General features: G+C 37.0%; 1 protein-coding gene across 1 annotated transcript in view; it reads left to right on the plus strand.

Annotated features, from left to right (window-relative positions):
* spock1 (SPARC (osteonectin), cwcv and kazal like domains proteoglycan 1) overlaps positions 1 to 23,435 on the plus strand; it is a gene marked incomplete at both ends in the record, with an annotated part of 101,591 nt that overhangs the window by 37,910 nt on the left and 40,246 nt on the right. Inside the window, one exon of the mRNA XM_079249582.1 lies at positions 15,586 to 15,631. Coding sequence (XP_079105708.1) covers positions 15,586 to 15,631 — 46 coding nt within the window. The remainder of the gene's footprint in view (positions 1 to 15,585; positions 15,632 to 23,435) is intronic.

Below are 23,435 nucleotides of genomic sequence, written 5' to 3' on the forward strand. Positions count from 1 at the left end.
GTCACTGGGATGCTACTGAGTTTTTACAGTTTCATAGATTGGCAAACTCCTGTTTCACAATGAATCTTTAAATATATAAATATGAAAAATGATTTGAAAAAAATTCATAAACAGATACTAACACTTTTCAGTAACATTATTAAATGAAACAGATAAAAATGAGTTAATGTTGTTGATATAAGTGTGTAGTTGGAAACTTTGTATGTTGTAAAAGTAAATAATTGCTCCTAAATATGACTTGGGATGTCTGTGGTGGGATGGTGAGTGATTTGAAGATTTTTTTGTTTCTGAACTTTTCTATTGCTTGAGTTTATATTTTTTTTTAAATTTCATATTAAATAAGAAATTAAATGTAGAAATATACAAACAAGCTGCTTCTTATTTTTCATGTTGTTTTTTAGTAGCATATAGATGAATTCTTCATCTGCTGAAGTTTGAACTTGTAGCAGTAAATAATAATTGCATTTTCATCTTGTTTAGTTGTGCTTCATTTCAGTTTTTGTTGACTTTCAGTTCTTGTCCAAAAACTAAGTCCGTAAACACAGGTCAAATCTAGCGTTGTTTTTGTGCAAAATTTAGTTTAGATTAAGTCTATTTGTCTACAAAAAATGTTTTTCTACTGCAACTAATCTCAAGTTGCAGTCTTCTGCTGGACTACATCTTCCATCCATGTTTGCGTCAGATCTCTCTTTATTGTTCTTCTGCTTCTTCTCTGCAGTTTTTACCCTGCATTCAGCTTTCTGATTCATTCTCTTCTTTGTTTCCCAACATCAGCACCTTTCCAACTGTTTCCTTTGTTTCTCTCACTGACTCTGTTCCTGAGTAAGCCTTTTAGGTTCCCCGGAGACTATGTGAAATTAGCTCCTGGCTTCTGTGGGACGTAGAATTTTGTGTTTTGTGTGTGTGTGTGTGTGTGTGTGTGTGTGTGTGTGTGTGTGTGTGTGTGTAATGGTTATGGTGTCACTAAGGTGTTATCACTCTTTTCTACAAACTTCAAACAGACATACTGTAATAGAGACCATCATTTCTCTGTTGTGTTTATGTGACGTGACGTGCACAGCGTTTTTCGGTGATGACTTGTTTACAATATATCTGTTATGATTTTATATAATACTTACGCAAATGTATACAATTCATGTTATTAATTACAATTACAATTTATTGGTTAACTAATATTAAATGTACTAAATTAATAATGGGCCTTATTCAGCACCATCTTCTGACAAATCTGCTTAAATTTGTACATAAGCCACATTTATGTTATACACTCCATCGTACAGTTCCATCGCTTTTACAAACATATTTGCGAAAAATTGTATCTTTCGTCTTAGATAGGTGGATGCCAATCTTTCTAAAATGAGAAGAACAGCTCAGCCACGCCCCATACTTTGCATGGATAAACACCTAAAAATGTCAAGAAAGGTCAAACCTGGTGGACAGATGCAGACTGACAGACAGCTGTGGAAAAATAACAAACAGATTGCCAAAGTGATGAGTAAAAACAAAAAATGCTATTATTGATGGTTTTAGGAAGACAAGCAATAGAATTAAATCTATCTGCACAGCTATTTGTTTTTAAATGGTTGAAATATATCCATCCATCCATTTTCCTTACAGGATTAGTCCGATAAATGGTCGCTGAAAGCTGGAGTCTATCCCAGTAAACTGGTTGAAATAAATGAAAAATAAAGAAAAAATTCCTGTGCAAAATTATGTACACACAATATTCCTTTACTATAAAATATTTCAAATCTGACAAAAACTTTCATTATTGTCTCAATGAGCTGAACAGCAGAAGAAATCAGAATAATTAAAACGAATTTCAAACCTGTCAGCACTGAAATATTCAGAGGAAAACTCCTGAGTGTTTGTAAGATATGATAGTAAAAATTTTTTAGAAAATCCACAATCTTCTGTAAATAGTTCATGGGAAGGATTTAAAAACAAGTTAGTTAACAGGTTTTGAACGAAGCCCTATGAATCCACTGGTTAACACATCATAGATTTTCCTGCAGTCTAAGTGGCCAGACTGGTGATTGTATATTCTGCTTGTAGTTACATTAAATTTGATGTACTTTTGCATATAAATGACACCATAATGCCATTTTAATAACTTCTTTATATCTTGTCCAACCTGATCATGCCATTTTTTGCATGAGTCAGCATTTTCGTACAAATATCCTGCACAGACATGACAGGAAAAAGGCTTACATACAGCTTGTAAATTAAGGCTAAATCCACTGTTCTGTATTCACGATGCACAAATAATAAGTAAAAACAGAAACATTCTGCAGTTATCTTTGCTGTTTCAGAGGTTCATACTGGGCGGTCTTAAGTCAGAAGATGCACGTATGACAACAGAATCATACAAAGCTGCTCCTGGAATAAACAGCTGCATAAACAGTGAACTTTACAACCCCTGTTTTCCCATCAAGGAATAACAGTTCTGTTGTGTATTGAAAGAAAAAAACCTTATTTGTGTGTATGTGTGTGTTGGTGTGTGTCAAAAAGGAAGAAAGTGTATTTTGATGCTTTTGTCCTCCTGTGGGTCAGGCCATAAGTTTAGCCAAGTGTCATGTTCTGCAGAAAGATTTCGCCTCCAGTGATGAATATGGAAATTCAGGAAAGCCCTTGGTGTTAGTGAACAGATTTTCTGGCTGCAGCTTAAGTTTGGACAGTCTCAGCTTGAACACATCCAAACAATAATTTTACAGCAATAGCTCATTTTGTAAAATACAATAATGCCGAAACCAAATTTGATCAAAAGAAGTGTGTATCTTGTGTCTTTGGTTTTATAAAATCATATGAATGAAGTATGTCCATTTTTTCCCTCATTTTTTTAGATAAAATGACTATTTAATTTCTTGCAAAGACAGATCATGTGACTATGAACCCTTCAGGCTAGACAACTTCTCAGCTCGCCCACATCAGAACCACACACACACACACACACACACACACACACACACACACACACCGCAGTTACTGTGGTTGTTCTGCAGTCTGCCATCTCAGCTTGTTGGTAAAAGTTAGCAGTACTGCTACGAGCAATACAGAAAAGCTATCCTCCCTCTTTGCATGGTAAATCGAGCTCCTATTTTCCTGGCAGATTTTTCATACCCGCTGGCAGACACAGTTGCATACTAGTGTATTACATTGTGGCCTTGAGGAAAGCAATCTAAATGCTGATGATGTCCTCATTCTACTGCCATTACTCTGCAATCAACATTTACCTCATATGGGTAAATTAAAAGAAAGAAAAACAACCAAAAAAAAAAAACATAAAGGAGATTTATTGCTTATTGAAATCCTTGAGGCCCTGAAGCAACATGCAGGCGAAAATCATGGTTTCAGCATAAATATATAAATACTTTTTACGCATCAATTTTCAAAGTTTCATATTGTTTGGTTAATAAACTAATGCATGTATTTTGTTTGATATAGTCTAAAAGACAAGTATATCATCACAAAAACCAAGCCAACTTTATTTACAAAGCACTTTACAAAAGCAGCTACTGAACAAAGTCCTGAACATAAAATAACTAAAACATAAAAAGACCAAGATGTAAGTATAAATGCACACATGCTGTGAGATGGGTTTTTACCAGCAGACGTTTTAAAGAGACCTTCAAAATCATAACCAAGAAGAAATAAGGTAGAGGAGAAAGAAAGAACTAAACAGATGTATTTGGAGTGAAGAAAACACACTTTTCTCTCCATCCTCCAGAGCTCCTTCCTTCTTTCCACATTGGAGCAGACGGATAAGAAGGTCTGTGTGTGATAGGCTGAACATGTGGCCCATTGCCGCTGCTGCTCCATCACTGCGGGAAACCAGCAGGGGTTGCAGGATTCTGTCAAATAGGATGGTATTTAAACAAGATTGGATAGTTTTGTACGGGAACTTGGGCGCCTGAATTTAAATCAGGATATTTAAATTCTGTGCGTGAGCTACAACAAGAGCTGACCGAAATTCCCAGCTGTAAGCGATCCTCGTCCCTTTTATGCTTTTTTTTTTTTTTTTTTGCATAATTTTCTCCACTTATCATGCAATTTCACAGTGAGACTCAACAGATTTGTTTACAGTGTGAAGTCTCCCCAACAGAGGAAAAAAGGAGCTTCCACATAAATGCATTACAACAGTGGGGATTTTTTTCAGCCTTTACTTAAATTTCTTTTCCTTTATCATCATTCAGGAGTTTTCTTGCATCTCGTAGATACAAATGTGGGTGTACAGTTATGATCAGTGTGCCTTTTTAGAAAATAAGTTTCCTTGAAAACAACAAATTGAACATCTATATAACTGTTTTAAAGCTTTATCTGCTGCTCCTCACAAATATTACCTTCTGCATCCCTATTACATTTAGGAATTTAAATAGAGAGTGGAAAACATCAGAAGCAGAAAGGATTTCAATACTTTTGGTTTATACTTAGTACACGGACACCCTTTGCAAGGATGCTCCAGAGGCAACAGCAAGGTTTTTGAGATTTTTTCCAGCAGTTGGGAGAAGAAGAGAGACAGATCTGGTTTGTGTTCACACCAAGGAGAGGTCATGAAGGCACGACTGGCTGGTAGCAAACAGCAGTCTGTTTATCATCATCTAGCTTATGACTGCGCTCTCACTGCAGGACCCCACTTCACTCTTCGGAAAATCAAGAATCCACACTGGAAACACATTACACTGACATTCTACCAGACGAGTGGTCAAGCACTATAGACAAAAAACAAGCAGCCAGGAGCAGCAGACCTGTAGCTGTCAGGCTAATCTAGCAGCATGCTGTCTTATCTAGTATTTATTACACTGTGTCCGCATGCCTGTTATCTCCCAAAGACTAAGATCTACGCTGATCCCACGACAAGTGGAAGCTCAGGAAAGTCTCACGTGGCGAGGAAATGCCGCTCTGACAGCCAAAAGTGACACGAGAACGGTTTCTAACATGAGCGAGGTGTGTGTAGATGATGTCTGAATCAAAGAAGTGTTTTTTTTTCCTTGTCAGTTTCCTTCTGCCTTGATCTCATTCTCCACACTTTTTCTGTCATTGTGTTTAGCCCAGACATGTGGCTCATCTTTTTTTCCTTTTACCCGTGTCACTTACTGACTACTGCAATTTTTCAAGGAGTCAGTCAGCGATTCCTCCTTTTGCTGACTCAGCAGTGAACCAATAACCACATTTTTAATAATTGAAATTAAATGTGATGACAATTTTTTTTTTCCATTTAAGTGTTGAAAAGAAATTAAATGGTAGTGATTCAAAGAACAGCAAGAAGATGGTTTCATCAGATTGTTTAATTCTGAATATTATACAGATTTCTTGTATGGTCTTTGGACTATTCTGTACAAGATGAGGACTTTTGTTACACCCGTTTCACATTTTGAAGGCAAACTAATAAGATGAAAAACAGAAAAGCTAAAGAAATGTCAGATTACTCAATTATAGAACAATATTATTGCTAAACTTTACATTTTACTCTTAGATGCAGCTTGTCATTCACCATATGGTTAAATCACAGCAAAATTTCCAACTCTAAAGATAACAGCTCAATCGCTAAAATACAATCAGTAATCCCGTCCTATCAGTACTGCTACAACAAGCAGCAACAATGAAATATCAGAGTTTCCAAATCAAAGCATGTTGCCATCAAGTTATGCTCTGGGTTGGAAAAAGTTGTGAAGTGTGTTTTCTTGCCTCGGCACACTCCCAGGCAATGACAGTTCCAAGCATGTACATGATAAATCAAAGTTTCTTTACTAAAAGATTGTAGAACGTTGTTGATATATCTTCATGGGTTTCTCCATGCATACAATACTTTTGAAGCACAGCACACATTCCTACTCATTCAAGAGAAAAAAAAATCTCATTCAATTGTTATCCTGTGAACCCATGAAATCCTTGAAAGAAAATCTCTTTCCATTATGAAAAATTAACTGTCAGTCATCCTGAATAACTATTTCTCTTTCAACTAATTGCTCCTGTCATTCCTTCTCTGCGTTTGTCACTTCTTCTGTTTAATCTACTTTACAGTAGTTTCTCTCAGGATACGTGCACAAAGATTTCTGCTTCTCAGAATCCCACAATCAGAATTTTTATTGTATCGCCCTCTCTTTTGTTGTTTTCTTACCCTGAATGTTCTTCTTCCCGCTCTAAAAGGTAATTTTTGATTTTTTTTTTTTTTTTTTTTTTTTTTTAGTTAGTTCTTTCTCCTGCTTCTGCCACTCCTCTTTTTATATAATCACTTGTTTTAGTATTCAATATCCTGACACAAAATAGGAACAAGAACTGGAAGGAAGCCGGCTTGGAAAGGTTATTGAAAAAAGAAAAATCATTTAAAAGAGTGCGAAGATGTTTTGAATTACAGACTCTCTGTGAAAGGTTTCCTCTCATTAACGTAAAAAGAAAGAACAAAACGGAGAGGAAGCATGTTTTTTATGTCGGCTTTGAGCCTTATTGTTTACTTTTCTGGATCTGTTGGAGATGTGTTGAGGAAAGGAGAGGGGAAGAGAGTCGATGAATGAGAGGTTACAAAAATAGAAAACTAATAGCAGAAGTTGGGAAGGAAGCAGAAAGAAAAGAAACTGTCTCATTTAGGGAGGTTGGATTGGCTTTGGATGTCACTTGTTGGTCTTGCATAGATTTACAGTCTGGACTGTTGCTCTAATGATGTGGTGTTTGTGTTACTATGTCTGTGTGTATGTGTCCTGCTTCTTTTTCAGCACCATATGTAATAATGAGTCTAACTTCTCCCTTCAGATGAATGACATGCCACCTGTTTGATTTAAGTATGTACACAGACTCCCATCTCCATTTCTTAGTTCTCTCTTTTGTTGCTTGTTTCTCTCTGATCCTCTTCACCTTCTTCAACTCTTTCTTTATCCTATTCTCTCTTCTTTTATTCAGTCATCCTCTATTTCCATGATGTTCCTTTCTGTTTTACATTGTTGCTCCAGTCTGATCCTCACTTAATTATCTTATATATTTCATAGCCCTGCAAAGAAATCCTTGTTGAATGCAGAGAACCCTCTGCTTGTCAGTGTTGTTGTGTATTTCAAAGAGTTTTTTCAATTGCATTTACCAAAAACAAATATAACAATTAAAAAAAAAAACACACACACACACAGAAGGTGCGGAGTATGCTGAGCATACTGTTGAAATGTAGTTTCAAATTTAAAATGTTATGTTTTGCAAGGACGTACAATTTCAAAGCATGCTAGCACAGTATTTCAGCATCAGTCTTTTGGAGGTTGGCAAACCTTTCAGGTGTTAGTCTGTTTTTAGACAGCCTTCACACTGGCATTGAGAGTACCTCATATAATTGATCGAGTAAGCAGCTACTGTGATTTCCTGCATTCACTGCCGGCGTAAATATCATCTGTTTATTGGTGGAAGTAGTGGTGCTGATAAATTACCCCAATCTCACTTCCTCTTGCTACTTCTGTCAAAAAATGGTACATTGCATCAAATTGCTGGTTTGAATGCTGCATGGTCATAACATGGACAGTGCTACTCTATTTCCCTGAGAGTCAGACTGAAAACTAATTCAAATAATTTGCCAAGTGTGTTGCGGTCTGTGACTTGCTTAAACACTACGTCTTACAGAAATAACCAAGAAGGCTTCATAAACTCTAATCCTGTCAATCAGCATAATGGCTTTAACTGCTCCTGTAAAGGCTTTATTAACTGCTAACAGAAGTTCTCATGACACTTTGAAGCATTTCCTATATAAAATGTAAGAAGTGACAAGTCAGAGTTCCACGATAAAGTCTTAGTAGGAAATACTGGTGGTGCTGAAATACATCCACAAGTTAACATTCCTCACTTCTGCAGAAGCCCAACAGTAATCTGATGCAGCGTATCTCTGAAAGCCACTCCTCTCCTCTGTTGTACTATCTGCTCACAAAGCTTATATATCAGCGTCACTGCCTGCTGATCAGATCAGAGGATGCAGCCTAAGGAGAAGAGCAAAGATTTAGGGGAGAAGGAAGAAAGTAGAGACAGAGATTGAGAGAGCAGTGGATGAGACTGTCGGGGGGGGGGTTAGAGATATCATGAATAAAATGTAAACAGTAAATTTTTAATGCTGTTTAGTTTTCATCGAGGGGCCAGATTTGCATCCTCATCCCCTGATTATGACATTTCCAGTCAGCACTCCAGGCCCGGCTTTGCCTATTTTCATGTTAATTCGAATATTTGCACAAACTCACATTTATCCATTTGTGAGTCTAAGCGCGTGCACACACAAACACACGTTCAGTAAAGGTTCTTTCTGCAGAGAGAAGTTGATGGAACTGAAACTACTCCTTCTTTGGCTCCACTTCTTCTTCTTCTCTCGTCATTTCATTCCTCAGGGGTCTTCAGTAAGAGGAGATCCAACATGCTGAATGGCTGTAAGGTCGTCACAGAACCAAAAGACATTCTGAAATCATCCTCACCAGAATTTTTTTCTAAGGCTTTGTGTTTATATCCACAGCTTTACTGGTCATGTTTGTATTGACTTCCTGCTTGTTTGCTGGGATATCCGTCCATAATCCGGAAGGCTGAAATGGCAAATAACCATTTACAACCACTTAATCCGATACTGACTGAGAATTAAATATGCAACCTGCAACGGCAACTTTATTTATAACACACTTTAGAAACAACACAGTTGACTAAAGTGCTACAATGTGCAACATTAAAAGCTATTCATTTATTGTAGTTATTTAAATAACACAGAAAAGTAATTAAAGATTTAATCTCTTAAATCTGTTGATGAGCCGTGTAAACAAAAGGCATGAAAACTGAAATTATTCAGTATGTGCGAACTTCTCAACGTATGAGTGGTTTGAACCTTCATCTCTCACCATCATGAAGTTTTCAGTTTGAAAACACTTAAACTGACAACTTAAAATTCACATAGTTCAATGAAATTAAATGATGCAATGTGGAAATATATCATTTCTCCATAAGAAATGTTTCAACATGGATAAATGGATACCCTCAGCTCAGAGTAATGTTTATACAACAGAGAAAAAAGATGGCTCTTCAGTGTAATTCAGTTATGATGCTTATTCTTTTCCATTCAGGGAAACTGACTCTTGTTTAAGGATGTTTTTACAGCTTTGTCCAACTTAAACATACAGTAAATTCCAAAATGACTTATGTAGAAATGGGAGTAAATATCAGTTGTCTCTGAAGAAAACAGAACAATGGTGACGTTTCTGTGTGCACTCTCAAAATGATTCAAATGAATCAAAGCTGGGGTCAGATATATAAACAAAGGCAAAACTCCAAGCAGCCATTTGTATGTTTTTGTAATGTAGTCTTTAATCATGGCTGTGCTGAAGGCCTTTGCTTGGCTAATGCAACTTTTAGAAGAGAACGATTCTTTAGAAAACATTCAGAATTTTAAGGGCACAACAAAGTTCTTGACTAATGTCCCAGCAAGGCTTCCAGTGGCTGTTCAAGAAAAGAGCCAACATAATAAACTCCATTGTAGTTCTTGATCATCAGACAGTTTTATGACCCTCTAACTGTGTCCATCACTTGCAGTTAAAGACATAATGCTGATCCTAAATGAGATAGTGTCCCCTTTTTTCCCTTTTGCTTTTTTTTTTTTTTTTTTTTTTGCTTCTTGCTTGTAATACAGCTATATTTTACTTTATTTTTAATTAATGACCCAAGTTAAAACATTGTCTGCACAAAAATTTGGTTTCTTCTGTGTCACAAGTCTCCAAAGCATACCTCGAATAGAAAATAATTGTCATAGAAATTCCTCATAAAACCATTGGTGAGGAACAGTTTCATAAAGTTCCAGTTGTCTTTTTTCCATGATGCGGCTATAAAAGCAGGTTCAGCAGAGTCTGTAGAAGTTGCTTTACAATTCATTCATCTTCCAAGAGCATTTTTACCCTACTCAGACATGACCTACACCCCCTCTCAGCCAATCCCTGAGAGTGCTGAGCATGGGAGCAGTGCATACATGGAAATAGTTTGAAGTAGTCGTTACTCTCACCTGCAGAAGACTGCAGCTGGAGTCAGTCTCTAAACTAACCTTCGCCTGGATTTATTTAGTTAGGTTTTTGAGTTTTGTTTGGTTATTGTTAGTCATTTTGTTTTTACCTCTCTGTGTAATTTGGTTTTGGCTGAAGCACTATATAAGTTATCCTTATGTGTCTTTGTCCCACATAAGGTCAGTTTTCTTTAGTTGAGTTTGATCTGTTCCAGTGACGCTGAGTATTGTTATATTTAGATGACCTCTTTTAAAGGCTGGTTTGTTTATTAATTTCCTTGGATTTTTGCCGTCATTTTGGAGCAGTGAAAGCCCAGGTTTTGAAAGGACCTCTGTGTCCTTATGGCTTTACTGCTTGGTCCCTGACACTATTAAGTTATTATATAGTATTGTATATAAATGATCTGTAAATGACAAAGGGAATGTTCTTGCTCTGTGGCAGACACACTCCATCAAACACCAATCTGATGAGATCAAATGGCATGTGTGGGAAACAAACCAAGTCCACAAAGTTCCGCCCCATAACCATAGAAAACAAAGGGTCTTTTCCTAAAGTCCTGGCATCAGACCCAACAGGACACCCTCAGATGTTCTTCTCACCTGACTGGTCAGTGCTCTTCTGGCAACATGACGAAGACTGCTATAAAAATATTTATATCACAAACCTTTAAGTTACAACTCTGACTCTGTCTCTGGCTATGGGCCGCACATACACTTTACTGATTTGTAGTTTACCTCTGCATTTCCTCATCGACAGTTTCCCCTTTTTTCCACTGAGCAGGCTGACTGAACACCATCGTACTTTTTAACTTGATCAATTAGCTATTCAGCAGCATCATCTAATGGAAGTGCTTATTTCATCAAAGGTGCCTAAACACAGTCATCTAATCAACGGTAATTAAAACTCAACCATTGCTCAATAAATGGCATCGTGGACCGTTTTTAATCTTTACTGACAGCCGCTGTGCTACTTTTTAAATAGGTCTTTATTTTAATTCTTCATCAAGACTTACAGTAGTTAAATAGTTCCCAATTTAGCTTGGAAACAATTTCATGCTGAGAGTTTGCAGCTCCAGACCTAGCTCGCTGTGACTGTCACTGACGAACGTTACAGCAGCAGCTCCATCAAAGATGATATGATAACGACACTGTTTTATCTCCTTGTAATCTCTTTAAAAGGTTTGAATGACATTGTGGCGGTCTCGCAGTGAGCTAAACAGGCAGTTAATGCTTAAGAGACGAGCCCATTGAAATATTAATAGGGGACTTCTGCAAAGAAAGGTCATTTCTGTGACTTAGGATGAATAATAATGGGGTTAGTAGCAACACAGTGAACCTTAAGTAACTTTAGCTTGGAGCAAAGAACAAGTTCCTCTCTATGCTCCGTCAGATGTTGCTGATGAATGCGGCTATCTGAAGAGAATGCATTAATCTTACACAACTTGGGTGTAGTTGTAGGTCAAAATGAAGTCAGCAAAAATGCAAACAAGTTACAAATTGTCCAGATGGTAGAGAGCACAACATAAAACAAATGTACTTATGACACAGGATGTGGCTTAGGATCTGATCGTGCAGATGGAGTTATTTTCTGTGAATCATTGTCTATAAGCCATGGTGGTCAGAAGTTACTGAGTGTTGTGAAACAAAGTGGATTTAAATAGAATAAGAGTGGAAGCTGTTACGTCTCTACTAGGATCAAGACAAGTCTATTGAATTTCTGTTTACATTGCTTGACATTGGAAATCAACAGTGTGTCTGTGAAGGCTCTGCAGTCTGTCAACACTGCACCAGAGAGGAAGACGTTGAGTAAAACGAAAGCTTTGACTTTTAGACCGTTCATCCATCCTGCAACCTATTTATTTAAATCTATTAACTTTATTACATTCATTTGCAGTCCAATGTTCATCAAATCCATATACCATTTAAAATTATTTAAATTGCTGTAGTTGATCTGCTACATTTAAAAGCAATGAAAAAATATCCTGTGGTACGAATTTACAATTCTGAAGCTGAAGTGGTCCTTAGATCTGCCTGTCTAACTAGTTTTATTCAGATTCCTCTGTGTCTGTCTTTCCTCTCTTCACCCATGCAGAGATTTACAATTTGAATCATGAGAAAATTAAGAAGCATGGAGTGATGTGAATGAGTATTTTTCATTTACAGATCAGATGCAAGTTATTACAGTTTCCCTATTTTCTACTTGGCAGTTTTACATGCCCTCTCATCACAATCTAGTGTAATAAAAATGACGACAAAATCATTTATCTTTTCCTCTCCTGAATGCATTTTTGTACAAGTTCCATGTCGTTCCCACATCTTTCTTCTTTCTCCTTCTTTTCTGCTGTGCTGCTACTCTGCCTGAACACTTTGCCCTCATTGTGTTTCAAATTACATGCCAGATTAAATAAGACTATCTCATAAGGCTGCAAGTGTGAGTACGTGTATGTGTGAGTCTCCTGGTATTCTACTGGCTTCTGATTCAGTTTCACTTTTAAAGAATCTCTAGAGTTGAGCTCAGTATTCACAATGAGTAAAATGAGGTTGTAATAGATCTGACAGACAGCATACTGTGCCATAGTTACTGACCTTTCTTTCCTTCTCTTCTCTCCACCTTCGATTCTTCGCTGCTCTCTGCAATCATTTAAAGGAAGCAGAGGTAAGTGTAGTCTCTGTCTTTAACCTAATCAGACTATTTGAACCCTACTGTGGTCCTCCATGGAAGTCCCAGACTTTTCAGGACTTAGTCGATGAGTTGTATTAATATTACTGTTTTAAATGCATAGCATGTTTCATCCCTGGTCAGGCATTGCTTGGTTTAGCTCAGCATATTAAAACTATGCTGTAGTGGTTTTACAGATTTCATATTTTCTACCGCTAAACAAGGTTCTGATGTATTACTGAGTCCACCAGATGATGTTGATTAATCCTAGCCTCACAGAAACACAGTAATAATAATAATCTTTTTTGTTTAGCTGTCAGTGTCAATGTCTAACATAGTGTTAAAGAATAAATGAAAACACCCAACCTTGACATGATTGTTTTGACATTTTGACAGTAAATAGGATTAATATTGGGAGGTAGAACTCAAGGTCTATAAGGCTAGGAAAATGTTATCTAACTTGTAACATCTGGTGCAACCAGAATCATTTTGGTGTGATGAAGCAGAGAAACATCTAAAACCTGCAGGACTGTGACCCTGGGGAACAAGGTTTCGATGCTGGGGCCTCTTGAAAGGTCATCGTTGTAAATAAGAAGTTGTTCTCATTTGATTTTCCCTGGTAAAATAAAGATTCGATAAAATAATTTTTAAAAAATACACAAACACCACACAAAAGGCCTCATTTGGTTACTTTTTAATGGGAAGCAAGGTAAATTCTGAACAAAAACAGCATGGAGTATACATTCCTTTCACAGATTTTACTTGTCATTCTCCTAATGAGTATAAACAATAAAATGATCCAAATGTGATGAATCGCCACAGAGCTTTAAACTATCAACTCTCCCAACCTTTCACACACTGCTGTTTGGTCAGGAGCCCTTTCATTGCATCTTAACAGCCATATTTCTGTTTCACCATTTTCAAACCAAGGTTTGAGCCAGTGACTTTTATGCTATGAGGCCACAGTGGTAACCTCCACACCACCTTGCACCCCTTTAGTTGAAAACACATGGAAAAAAAGAGCAAACCAACACAAAAATATTTTTTATACAGCAGTCAGGAAACCCATTAATTTCAGGATTTTGTGCAGAAACATTAATTGGTATTTATTGCTGAATTAAACAACTTTGATGTGAATTGGTTTTGGCTCTCGTTGCAGTTGACTGGAGCGCAACAGTCTGGTGAACACGCTGGGTGCGGGTGGTTGGGTGCATTTCACTTTATCTTTAGACCAACACACATTTTACTTTAAGCCTTTAAACCTCACAAGTCCCTACAAAAACAGTTGAGACTGATTGATTTTTACCAGAGTGGCAGCTCACTCTCCAACCCACTGTAAGGGCTGGCATCAATGGTCCAGTTGTAAATAATAAATCTGCCTAATTATCAAAGAAGTTATTGTCTAATGCAGCTTGTTGTAACTTACAATGTATAATAGTATTTACTGGACATAATTCAGACATGATGAACTTTGTTCACACAACACTGAAATGAGGTTAAACATTGCCAGATTGAAATAGTTTCTTAGTTTATTATTAATGGTGTAAACTTAATAAAATATGACAAGGAACTTTTAGAGTATAGAGACACTGCAGGAGACATGGACATGAGATAAAAGAAAGACGAAGTTGGGACTTGAGTTTAGTTAAAAGTGAAAGGAGAACATAATTAGGTTTTATCTGCTCAATTCAAATTAGATTTCGCGGCCTTAAATGTTGGCAGTTTCTGTTAATAGAACAAATATTACATTCATGCATCACCTTTCCATTTTTGAAGAACTTCATCTTCCTCTTCAATTTATTTAATAATGAAGGAGATGAAGATCTTACTGGCAGAATCAGCAGGTTTTTCTCCCTGGTGAAGATGCTCAATCACAGCTGGCACACATATAGTTCACCTTAGCTAGTACTTAAGCTCTAGAAACCTTTTTTACAAATCTGTGTGTGTGTTACTTTATTACAGCCTTTGTTTTAAGCACTACCCATGCCTAAAGGGTCATGAGAGATGACTGAGATGGATTTCTTCTGTATTAATTTGTTTGTTGGATTTTCCAACAAAAATGGTTAGTGTGTCTGTAAAGATGAGGTAAGGAAAGCGACATGACCTAAAATGCACTTTTTAATAGATATTTTTTAATGCGACAACAGAGACCAGGCTTAGAGGTTCAGGAAACAAAGTTTACATGTCACACATCAGGTGATATCACCTTATTTAAAGCCGTTCACATAATAAATATACCAAATACAGGATAACACCTCTGCATTAATCAATGTGTTGACTTTTCTGTATGATAGATTGTTAACCAGTCTTGACATCTGTAAGGGCGATGCACATGTGAGACTATAGGGCAACAATCAAGCTGTTTTCTTTTTTCCAGTGTTATTTTAATTGGTCTTTAGAACAGAATGATGCTGATCAATCAGATAGCATTTGCCTTAACAAATCCAGATCGACTCATTTTACCTTAATAAAGCATGTTATGCATTTTTTATGTATCAGTTAGGTTAATTTATGTTATTTATTATTATTATTTATTATTTAATTATTTATTCACTATTTCTTAGTGTCTTCACATAGGTAAATCACATTTTAATGTTTTTCTTTGTCAGAATCTATGTCATCCTTTACATTAAATACTTTGTCCTAGTTCATTTTCTATTGTGAGCCTGTAGCTTTCGTTAATCCCCAGTGTGTCGCCTGCAGGTTTCTCTATATTTATACTCTATTTTTAAATGTCCAAACGATCTTTTAACTGAAACAGTCTTTTCTTTTGTGTAGTAGTTAATGTCTTTTCTTATCTTTTTTACAGAATATAAGTATGAAAGTACAAAAGTAATGAAATGAGGACAGGCTTTCTGTGTGATCTGGACTGCAGAATTATCCAATGTTATCATCTGCATGATTGTGTTTTCATAACCTGGTTTCTTGTCTTTCCATGCAGGATGACTACTTCAAAAGCTGGGCTCCTGCAAAGTCTCTGGACCAAGGTGATTTTTACTTTGCTCTGTATATTAATGCATTTTTATGCAGTATTATTGTAAAATCTGTGTGTGAAACAAAATGGGCGGAAGAGCATCCAATGAGATGAAACAGTGCGAGTCCAGATGAATCCTTGTAAATCTGCTTTTGTGTCCTTGAGCAAGATATTTTACCCATCTTCACCAGCCCCCAGTGTTACAGTGTTACCAGCATTACTGGTATATGAATGTTCGGTTGTGGTCAGAGAGATCGCTGGTGTGGATTGTTTGCCCAGGGCACCTGTGCCTTATCAAATGTAAATGGGAAGTAAATGAATAATGCATTTGCTGTAAAGCACTTGAATTGCACTATAGAAATCTAATCCAATATTATGCCTTTTTTGTATGTCTTCAGACGACACATAATGGACTACAGTTTAGGAAGCAAGAACATCAAAACAGCATCAAACATTAGTAGAACTTTTTTGCTGAATCACAGTTTTCATTTATAGAAAAGTGAACCAACAAACAAATGAATAAATACACTGAAAAGTCATTCATTTTGGTTAAAAAAAAATAACATAAGAAGGACAGAAATGTTTGTTTGGTGGATCATTTATTTGTTGCAGCAATGCTTCTTGGCATTTTTGAAGAGTGAAAAGCAGTCTAGTTACCTTCAGTTTCCTTTTAAACTTCCAGCATTGCCATGACCGGGAGGACTGAGACAATACGCAAGCATCTTGGAAATGAATCTTAAACAATTGAAAAGCCCATTTAACTCGCTTTTAAATGGTCCCATTTGAAATAAGAATGCATTCTTTTGATGAGCAGCAGAGTTGAGTGTGTGGTTTGTGTCCATAAAGAACATCACAAATCTTCTTTGTCAGCGCCAAACAGCATATTCAACCATTGACCACCATTACTACCCTTTATCTTTGTGTCTGTTTGCACTTGTCTCGGCTGCATGCGCAGAGCAGTCTGAAATAAGTATGGATATTCATATCCAGCAATGAGTCTAGATCCTGCCCACAGCAGTGGAGTGCATGGTCAAACTGTGAAGAAGATGTAGAGAACACTTTCCTGATTGGTTTTAACTTGTGAGGCAGTGTGATGGTACAGGGTGGCACCTCCCTTACAACAAAAACAAGGATAGTCATCAATAACAGTGTGAACAGATATGGAGATGGCATTCTGCAACCAGTGTGAATCCCAGATCTCCACAGTATGGGGCCAGATTTTATCCTCCAAGGTGTCAACACTCACTTCCCACACAGCAGAGTTTATGTGAGACTACCCACAGAATTTGGGAGTGAAAAGGAATGAACAGTCTGTCTGCAGTCCTGACCTCCACCCCATTAGGCATGCATGGATAAGCTTGGTTGTGCCTGTTCGTGCCAGCATAACCACTTTGGCTGAATGGTAACAAGTGCTGGTTGAAGAATGGGATGCCATCCCACAGCAGTGGGAGGAAGTGCTGGGCTGTGTATGAATCTTCCACATGCTACAGAGGTTAAATAAATAAACTGGTGAACTGCCAGTACGTCTTGCTACTTCAAAGTTCATTCATCGGTTCCAATAAAATGACACCAGCAGAGTCAACAGCAGAACAAGCTGTTTGGCAAGTTTTTCATGGGCCTAACCCACATACTCAACTCTACTCTCAGGTCACATTTGTGATGTGACTTGATTTAAATAGAAATAAATGGGCTTTCCAGCAGTTTTAGATTTGTTGCTAAGAAACATTGTCACAATAAAGATAAAAAATTTTCTTTTTTTTTGTGCTATGGTCATATTGTGTGTTTGGTCCATCTGTAGGCCTCTCGATTTATATCTTTTAGCCTTTTTCCAACGCACATATAGCATGAATATGTAAAAACATATGCTTGTTGAAGTCTCCTTTATTCCTATTCAGTCAAAAAATGTATTTAAAGGGATTCAAACTTGTTGCAGTTTGTGGACAATATCTGTCTTTGCCGATATGAAACAGTATGCTGATGACTGCTTTTCAAAATCGTTTCACATGCTTTCATGTTGTATATGGGCGTTTGCATTGCAGGGCACAAAGTAAATAAGGAGATACCATCTTAGAAAACACATAGTATATTCAAAAGGTTCCCAGACAAAAAACACTTCAAAAACAGATAATTTAAAGAAGTTGTCACCTAAGTCTGCTGTTATAACTAAGTCATTAAGTAATGGCACAGTGTACAGTGTTTTAAATAGAAAAGGTCATCTTAAAAATAAAGTATTGTTGAAAAACCTGCTTTTAGATCTATGCATTTTAAAGAATATTCAAACATTGGGTTAGAGTTAGTAAATATTGGTAAACTGTTACAGTAAGGTTGATAGCACTTTTTATGTTCCCCAAAATTATGGAATCACAAGTTTGCATGTCATCGGTATCAGACTAAATGCACTCCCTTTTCCACTGTGTGTTCTGTGTAAGGACTTAACACTGTCATGCCAATGCCATTTCATCAGTCAAACTCAAATATGTATTGCTCTTAGACCCTCAGTAACTGTTCACCAAACTCAGTTATGAACATCAATTTTCTTACATTTACAGTCAGTTTTGAAGCTGTAACTCACAAAACAAAATGGGTGGGGTTAACTGGACTGCAGCTTCTTGAACAACACACCAGAATTGAAATCTTCTTACTAATCTTTTTCAGTTCTTTGCTGGCTTGGTTTTGCATATGTAGCACAGTAACTGGAACTCTTCAGGGAAAGACTTGCTGAGCAGGTTTATCTGGGCCAACTCCTCGTGGATACAGAGTCTAATGAGAGCAGCTTCTCCTCTGTGCATCAAAATCTGCTGCTGCTTGCACAGATGACTGGAAACAAAAGAAATACAGTACATCATTCTGCTAACCAGGGACTAAATATACAAGAAAATGTGGAGAAATTCTCTGTGCCAAAGTATACTGGGAGCCAGGCAGGATTTAGATGCTGAAAAAGTTCCTGTTAAAACAGTGGTGGTATTTCCTTTAGCACCAAATCTGCCACAAGGCAAATTCTGTAGCCTATCACTGAGATAGGCCAAAGAGGAAACAACTGCTATAGCATGAAATCAAGAATGAAAAATAGATAAATAAATAAGCTCTATTCATCCCTAGAGGGAGGATTAGTTTACCACCAAGCGTCACATATATTCACTATATAATAAAACAAGAATCTCACTTTACTTGCAAACTGAAGATATTCAGCTTTTTTTTTTATATGCAGCATTTTTTTGGTTTTGCGAGGTTTAGTATTTTTGCTTTTTTTTTGTTTGATGTGAACATCAGTGAGGACGTCTTAATTCAATTCTTTTACCAAATTTAAACAAACTTTATAAGTTTAACTCTCTTCACATTAGCATCTTTAAACAATAAGATGGGGGGGGTGACACTTACACACACACACACACACACACACACTTATGTACATATGCCAAAGCGGCTGTAGCTCAGGAGGAAGAGCAGTTGTCCTTCAACTGGTAAGTTGGGGGATCGATTCCAGGCGTCCCCTGAAATGCTGAAGTGTCCTAGGGCAAGACACTGAATCCCAAACTGCCCCCTGATGTGCTTATCAGGGTATGTGTGTTGAATGAGTGTGTGTGAATGGGTGAATGTGACAAGTAGTGTAAAGCGCTTTGAGTGGTCTGTATGACTAGAAAAGTGCTATAGAAGTACAAGTCCATTTACCATTTTACCAAAGGCGACACTTGCCGCTATTCATTGCTTTCAGCCAGTAGCTCATAATGTAACAGTGATGCGAGGGACTGTAGGTTTCTGAAACAGTGCAGCATGTTCTAAAAAATTGTCAGATTTGTCATGAGATATTGTTTTGCAGGAAAAAAAATTCTCCAAGGTGGTATGAAAGTAAGTTTTTCAAATCTTGAGAGAAACTTGCTGGTTGACGATGATGACAGGAGTTGAGACAACATTCACAGCTGCTATTGAGAAGGATGTGAGATGGTAAATGACATAAAAATCTTCAAATTGAAAACAAAATAATAATTCTCAATGAAAATATCTGAACAGCTAAGCTTAAAGTGCAGCCCTACTTTTCCTGACATCTAATCATTTTATTTCCTAGGAGGTCATATGTCGCCCAAACAGGGCTGTTTTTGTAGATCTCAGCTGCAGAAATGTGAATATTGGATAAGGCCATGTTCTTGTTGTTCTTCATTATTTTGTTTTTTTTCCCCTATTTTGTTGACATCTTACCAGCAGCAAATATTTCAGTATTATTTTGATATGTCATTAATGGCATTAATTTATTAATTAAAAAATCAAAATAAACATATTGGATCACAATGAATTGACTCAAATTGATTTTGTCAGTTAAGTGTCATGAGATGAATTTGTTGTAAAATGGATCTAAACACAAAGATTTTTTTTTTATGTTAAGAAGATGTAGGAGAGTCCTAAACTGTCTTCTACGTCAGCGTTAGCACGGTGTTTTGATCCATAGTTTTTCCACAAAATCACAATAAAACACAATAAAACAAATGTATGTATGGCTAAAAAAAGCCACTTTACTGTTTTAATTGTTGCTGCAGTTGGTCTTTAAATTTTTAATTAAAGCCACTTCACATATTTATTTCTGAACGCTTTTACGTGCCGCTGTGCTGACAACCATTTCAGGCACAAAACATCTCCCATCGCGCTACGCATTTCAGGCATGTCCCTAATTACAACAGTTTATCAGGTTTGTTAGGTCAGAAATGTAATGTCTCTGCGCTTATCCAAGGAGTGTGTGCTAATTAAGCACATGTTAGAATAAAGCTTAAACACAGCTCTTTTAATCCTCTGCTTGCCATGTGGGCTCTGCTGCAGCACTGCACTTCAGCTGCAACATGACTGCTCCCCTGCTACAGGGCTGAAGACGCACACTGCAGTCACTCCCTCCCTCCCTCCCATACACACACACACACACACACACACACACCACAGCTGGGAGTAATGGACGGCAAAATAATTAGACAGCAAATAAGTAATAGAAATCAGTCAGACAATCTGGTCCTGTTTTAGGAACATTTGCTGGCATCATGCATCTGAGATGCTTCTCCAGTCAGCCTGATTATCACCCAGCTGGTACTGCAGGCATCCCACTCCTAGCTGTTTTCACTGTATCATATTTGAGTATGAGTCATCTAATGCAAAATGATGCATGATGTAGCTTTTCCAAAGCAAATTTATTCAATGAGTATGATCTCATTAAGTTTTATCTGTGAAATCAATATGTCAGATAGTATTTTGACCCATAACTGCAAGCTTTCAAATGCAGAAGTCAAGTTTTGGGAATTAATAGACATCACAGAAAACTGTCCTGTGTGCAGAATCTGTAAGTTTTAAAGAAGGATGAGAAGTTTTTATTCAAGTTTGGTGAGTTTCAGCAACAGTTTACAAATGCATGCAGGCAGATTTGTTTTAATGCCACCCAACCTGAGATATACATGTGACAAGAATCCAAATTATATTGACAAATGTGACAGCAGCACTTGATTGGAAACCAATACTGCTGTAAGGATAAGGCATCAGTCAGGTAATTGATTTCAGTTCGATTGATGAATTTCAGGTTGCCCATGGAGACTAATCAGCAGGATGAAGGTTGATAAGGGGTAAATCCAGCCCCCTGATCAATCCCTTAGAAATAAATGCTCTCCTCAGTTGCATGAATAAATTTAAAGAGAGCGCAAATGACTTTTTGGTGATACCAAACAGTTGAATCTGCTGCTGATAAATGTGTGTTTAGGCTTTTTAAGGTTTAATGAGGGCCAGCAGTCGATTGGCAGGCTGTTGAAGAGCTGCGGTACAAAGAATGTATTAATTCTTTTGTATGTTGTTGAACTCAAAAGCACCCATTTTTGTTCAGCGCAGCGGATGCTAGCATTAAAAAAAGCATTTTATCACCAGCTAACCCAACAGCATTGTTTTTACTTCTTGTTTTTTAAATTTTGCACTTCCATGGCTCGCTTGTCTTACTGTGAGCGAGGTGTCTTTTTATTTGCAATGCTGATATTCCCCTCAGTGAAACACACTTGAGAAGACAAGTGACTCAAAAGAAATTCTCAATTAACCTGGGTGAAGAAGAGGATGTCTCTCAGGATGTCTGTCTTTTAAAAGGCTGACAAACATAGCGTCCTGTGGAGCTTAAGCTTCCTGTTAGTTTTCTGTTGCTAGCAGGCAAACATTTACAGAGCAACATAAACCTGAAATCTAGTTCAGAGTTTTCTGCCTTTTCTTGAAACATTACTTTTATTTTCCCAGTGTTGTCAGTTCTGCTTCACTTCACTCTTCTTTTTTACTTTCAGGCCAACTTCCTCCAAACACCCCTTCATTTCATTAGACTGTGCATGTGCTCATTGTTTCTCCTAAGTTTTCTATCATTCTTGACATATTTAGTTCATCAGATGGAAATTGCATAATGATGAACAATGGGCAACTGTGAATCAACATACCACAGTGCCATAAACAAGCACGCACTAAAAGCCTATGAGAATTAATTGTTGGCTGTATTCATGCATATTTGATTAATATTTTAAGATGTCTGTTTATTATTATCCTAGTCCTCATGTGTAATTGTATTTGTGCCTTTTCTTTCATGTTTTACCAGTTTATTTCACCCTGCAGGGAATCTCTGGGAAAGGGACAACATACTGTCTTTTCCATCTCTACCATTATAATTCTTCTTTTTTTTTTCTAACTGGTCATGATGTACATTTTGAATTATTGCTTTTATAATATACCAAAACTGTTTCTAACTGCCTTGAATGCAATAATGACGATCCCTTAGACAGCATTTTCAGGACTTTTTAACCAGGGCTCATGTAAAATTTATTATCCACCACTTAATTAACTGCCAGAAAGTCCTTCCTAATTTGTTAAAGGGGTGGCAGTGGCTTAGGTGATGGACTGCAGGCCTTTACATTGCCCCCAGTATGCACATTGAAATGTGAGTGTAATGCTGAGTAGTGTAAATATATAATGAGAAACACAGTAAAAGTATATGTGTGAATGGGTTAATGGGAAGTCCCATTGAAAGTAACTGCATGGCACCTAGTTAAAGTAAAAGAGGTGTATTTTGCCATTTGAGTGTGCCATTTACCATTTTTGCTTGGTCTGGCCAGCATTCCTAAAGCTTGAAAAGGATTTCTGACCAAAACAAATTCAAAATATCAAATTCAAATGGATTCAACCAGGAAAGCTGTAATGTTTAAATGATTAACCCTTTGATGCATCCTGTCCAATACAGTAAAGACCTATTTAAAGGCTGTTTTCCAGTATATTCACAAGTAAGGATGGTATATTTGCAATTTTGCCACTTCAGTGGACATTAGGAAAGTCACTCAGCACACTGCCACTCACTAAAGAATAAACAAAGATAGTATAAAACTTCATATATAACCCTGCTATGGACTGGCAAGCTGTCCAGGTTGTACCCTACCTCTCACCCAAAGACTGCTGGGTCTGGACTAGTTGACCAGAGTCTTTGGATCGAAGATAAAGAAAAGTCTAAAGTAAAATATTGATGTGAAAAAAAGTGTCATTGTTTTTTAATAATTTGAGCATCAGAAGCTTAAAACAGTTAACACATTTACAGAAGTATTTTTGCATCTTAAATAGCTACTATTGTTGTGATCCACAGACACCACTTTAACAGTCTTTCATCATCAGCAGCATCTGCATTTTGTCAGGTTTTATGCAAGTTGCTCAAATGTACATACATTTCTACCATCTAAGTAAACTATAACTGAGTAGACATGGTTTGTTAATAAGAGTTTGCAGCATGTTAGGAAATAGATGTTTGCGCTAAACAGAAAATACAAGGCTGAATTGGGTGTTTT

The sequence above is a fragment of the Telmatherina bonti genome (assembly GCF_933228915.1).
Source record: "Telmatherina bonti genome assembly, chromosome: 12".
Classification (NCBI taxonomy): Eukaryota; Metazoa; Chordata; class Actinopteri; order Atheriniformes; family Telmatherinidae; genus Telmatherina; species Telmatherina bonti.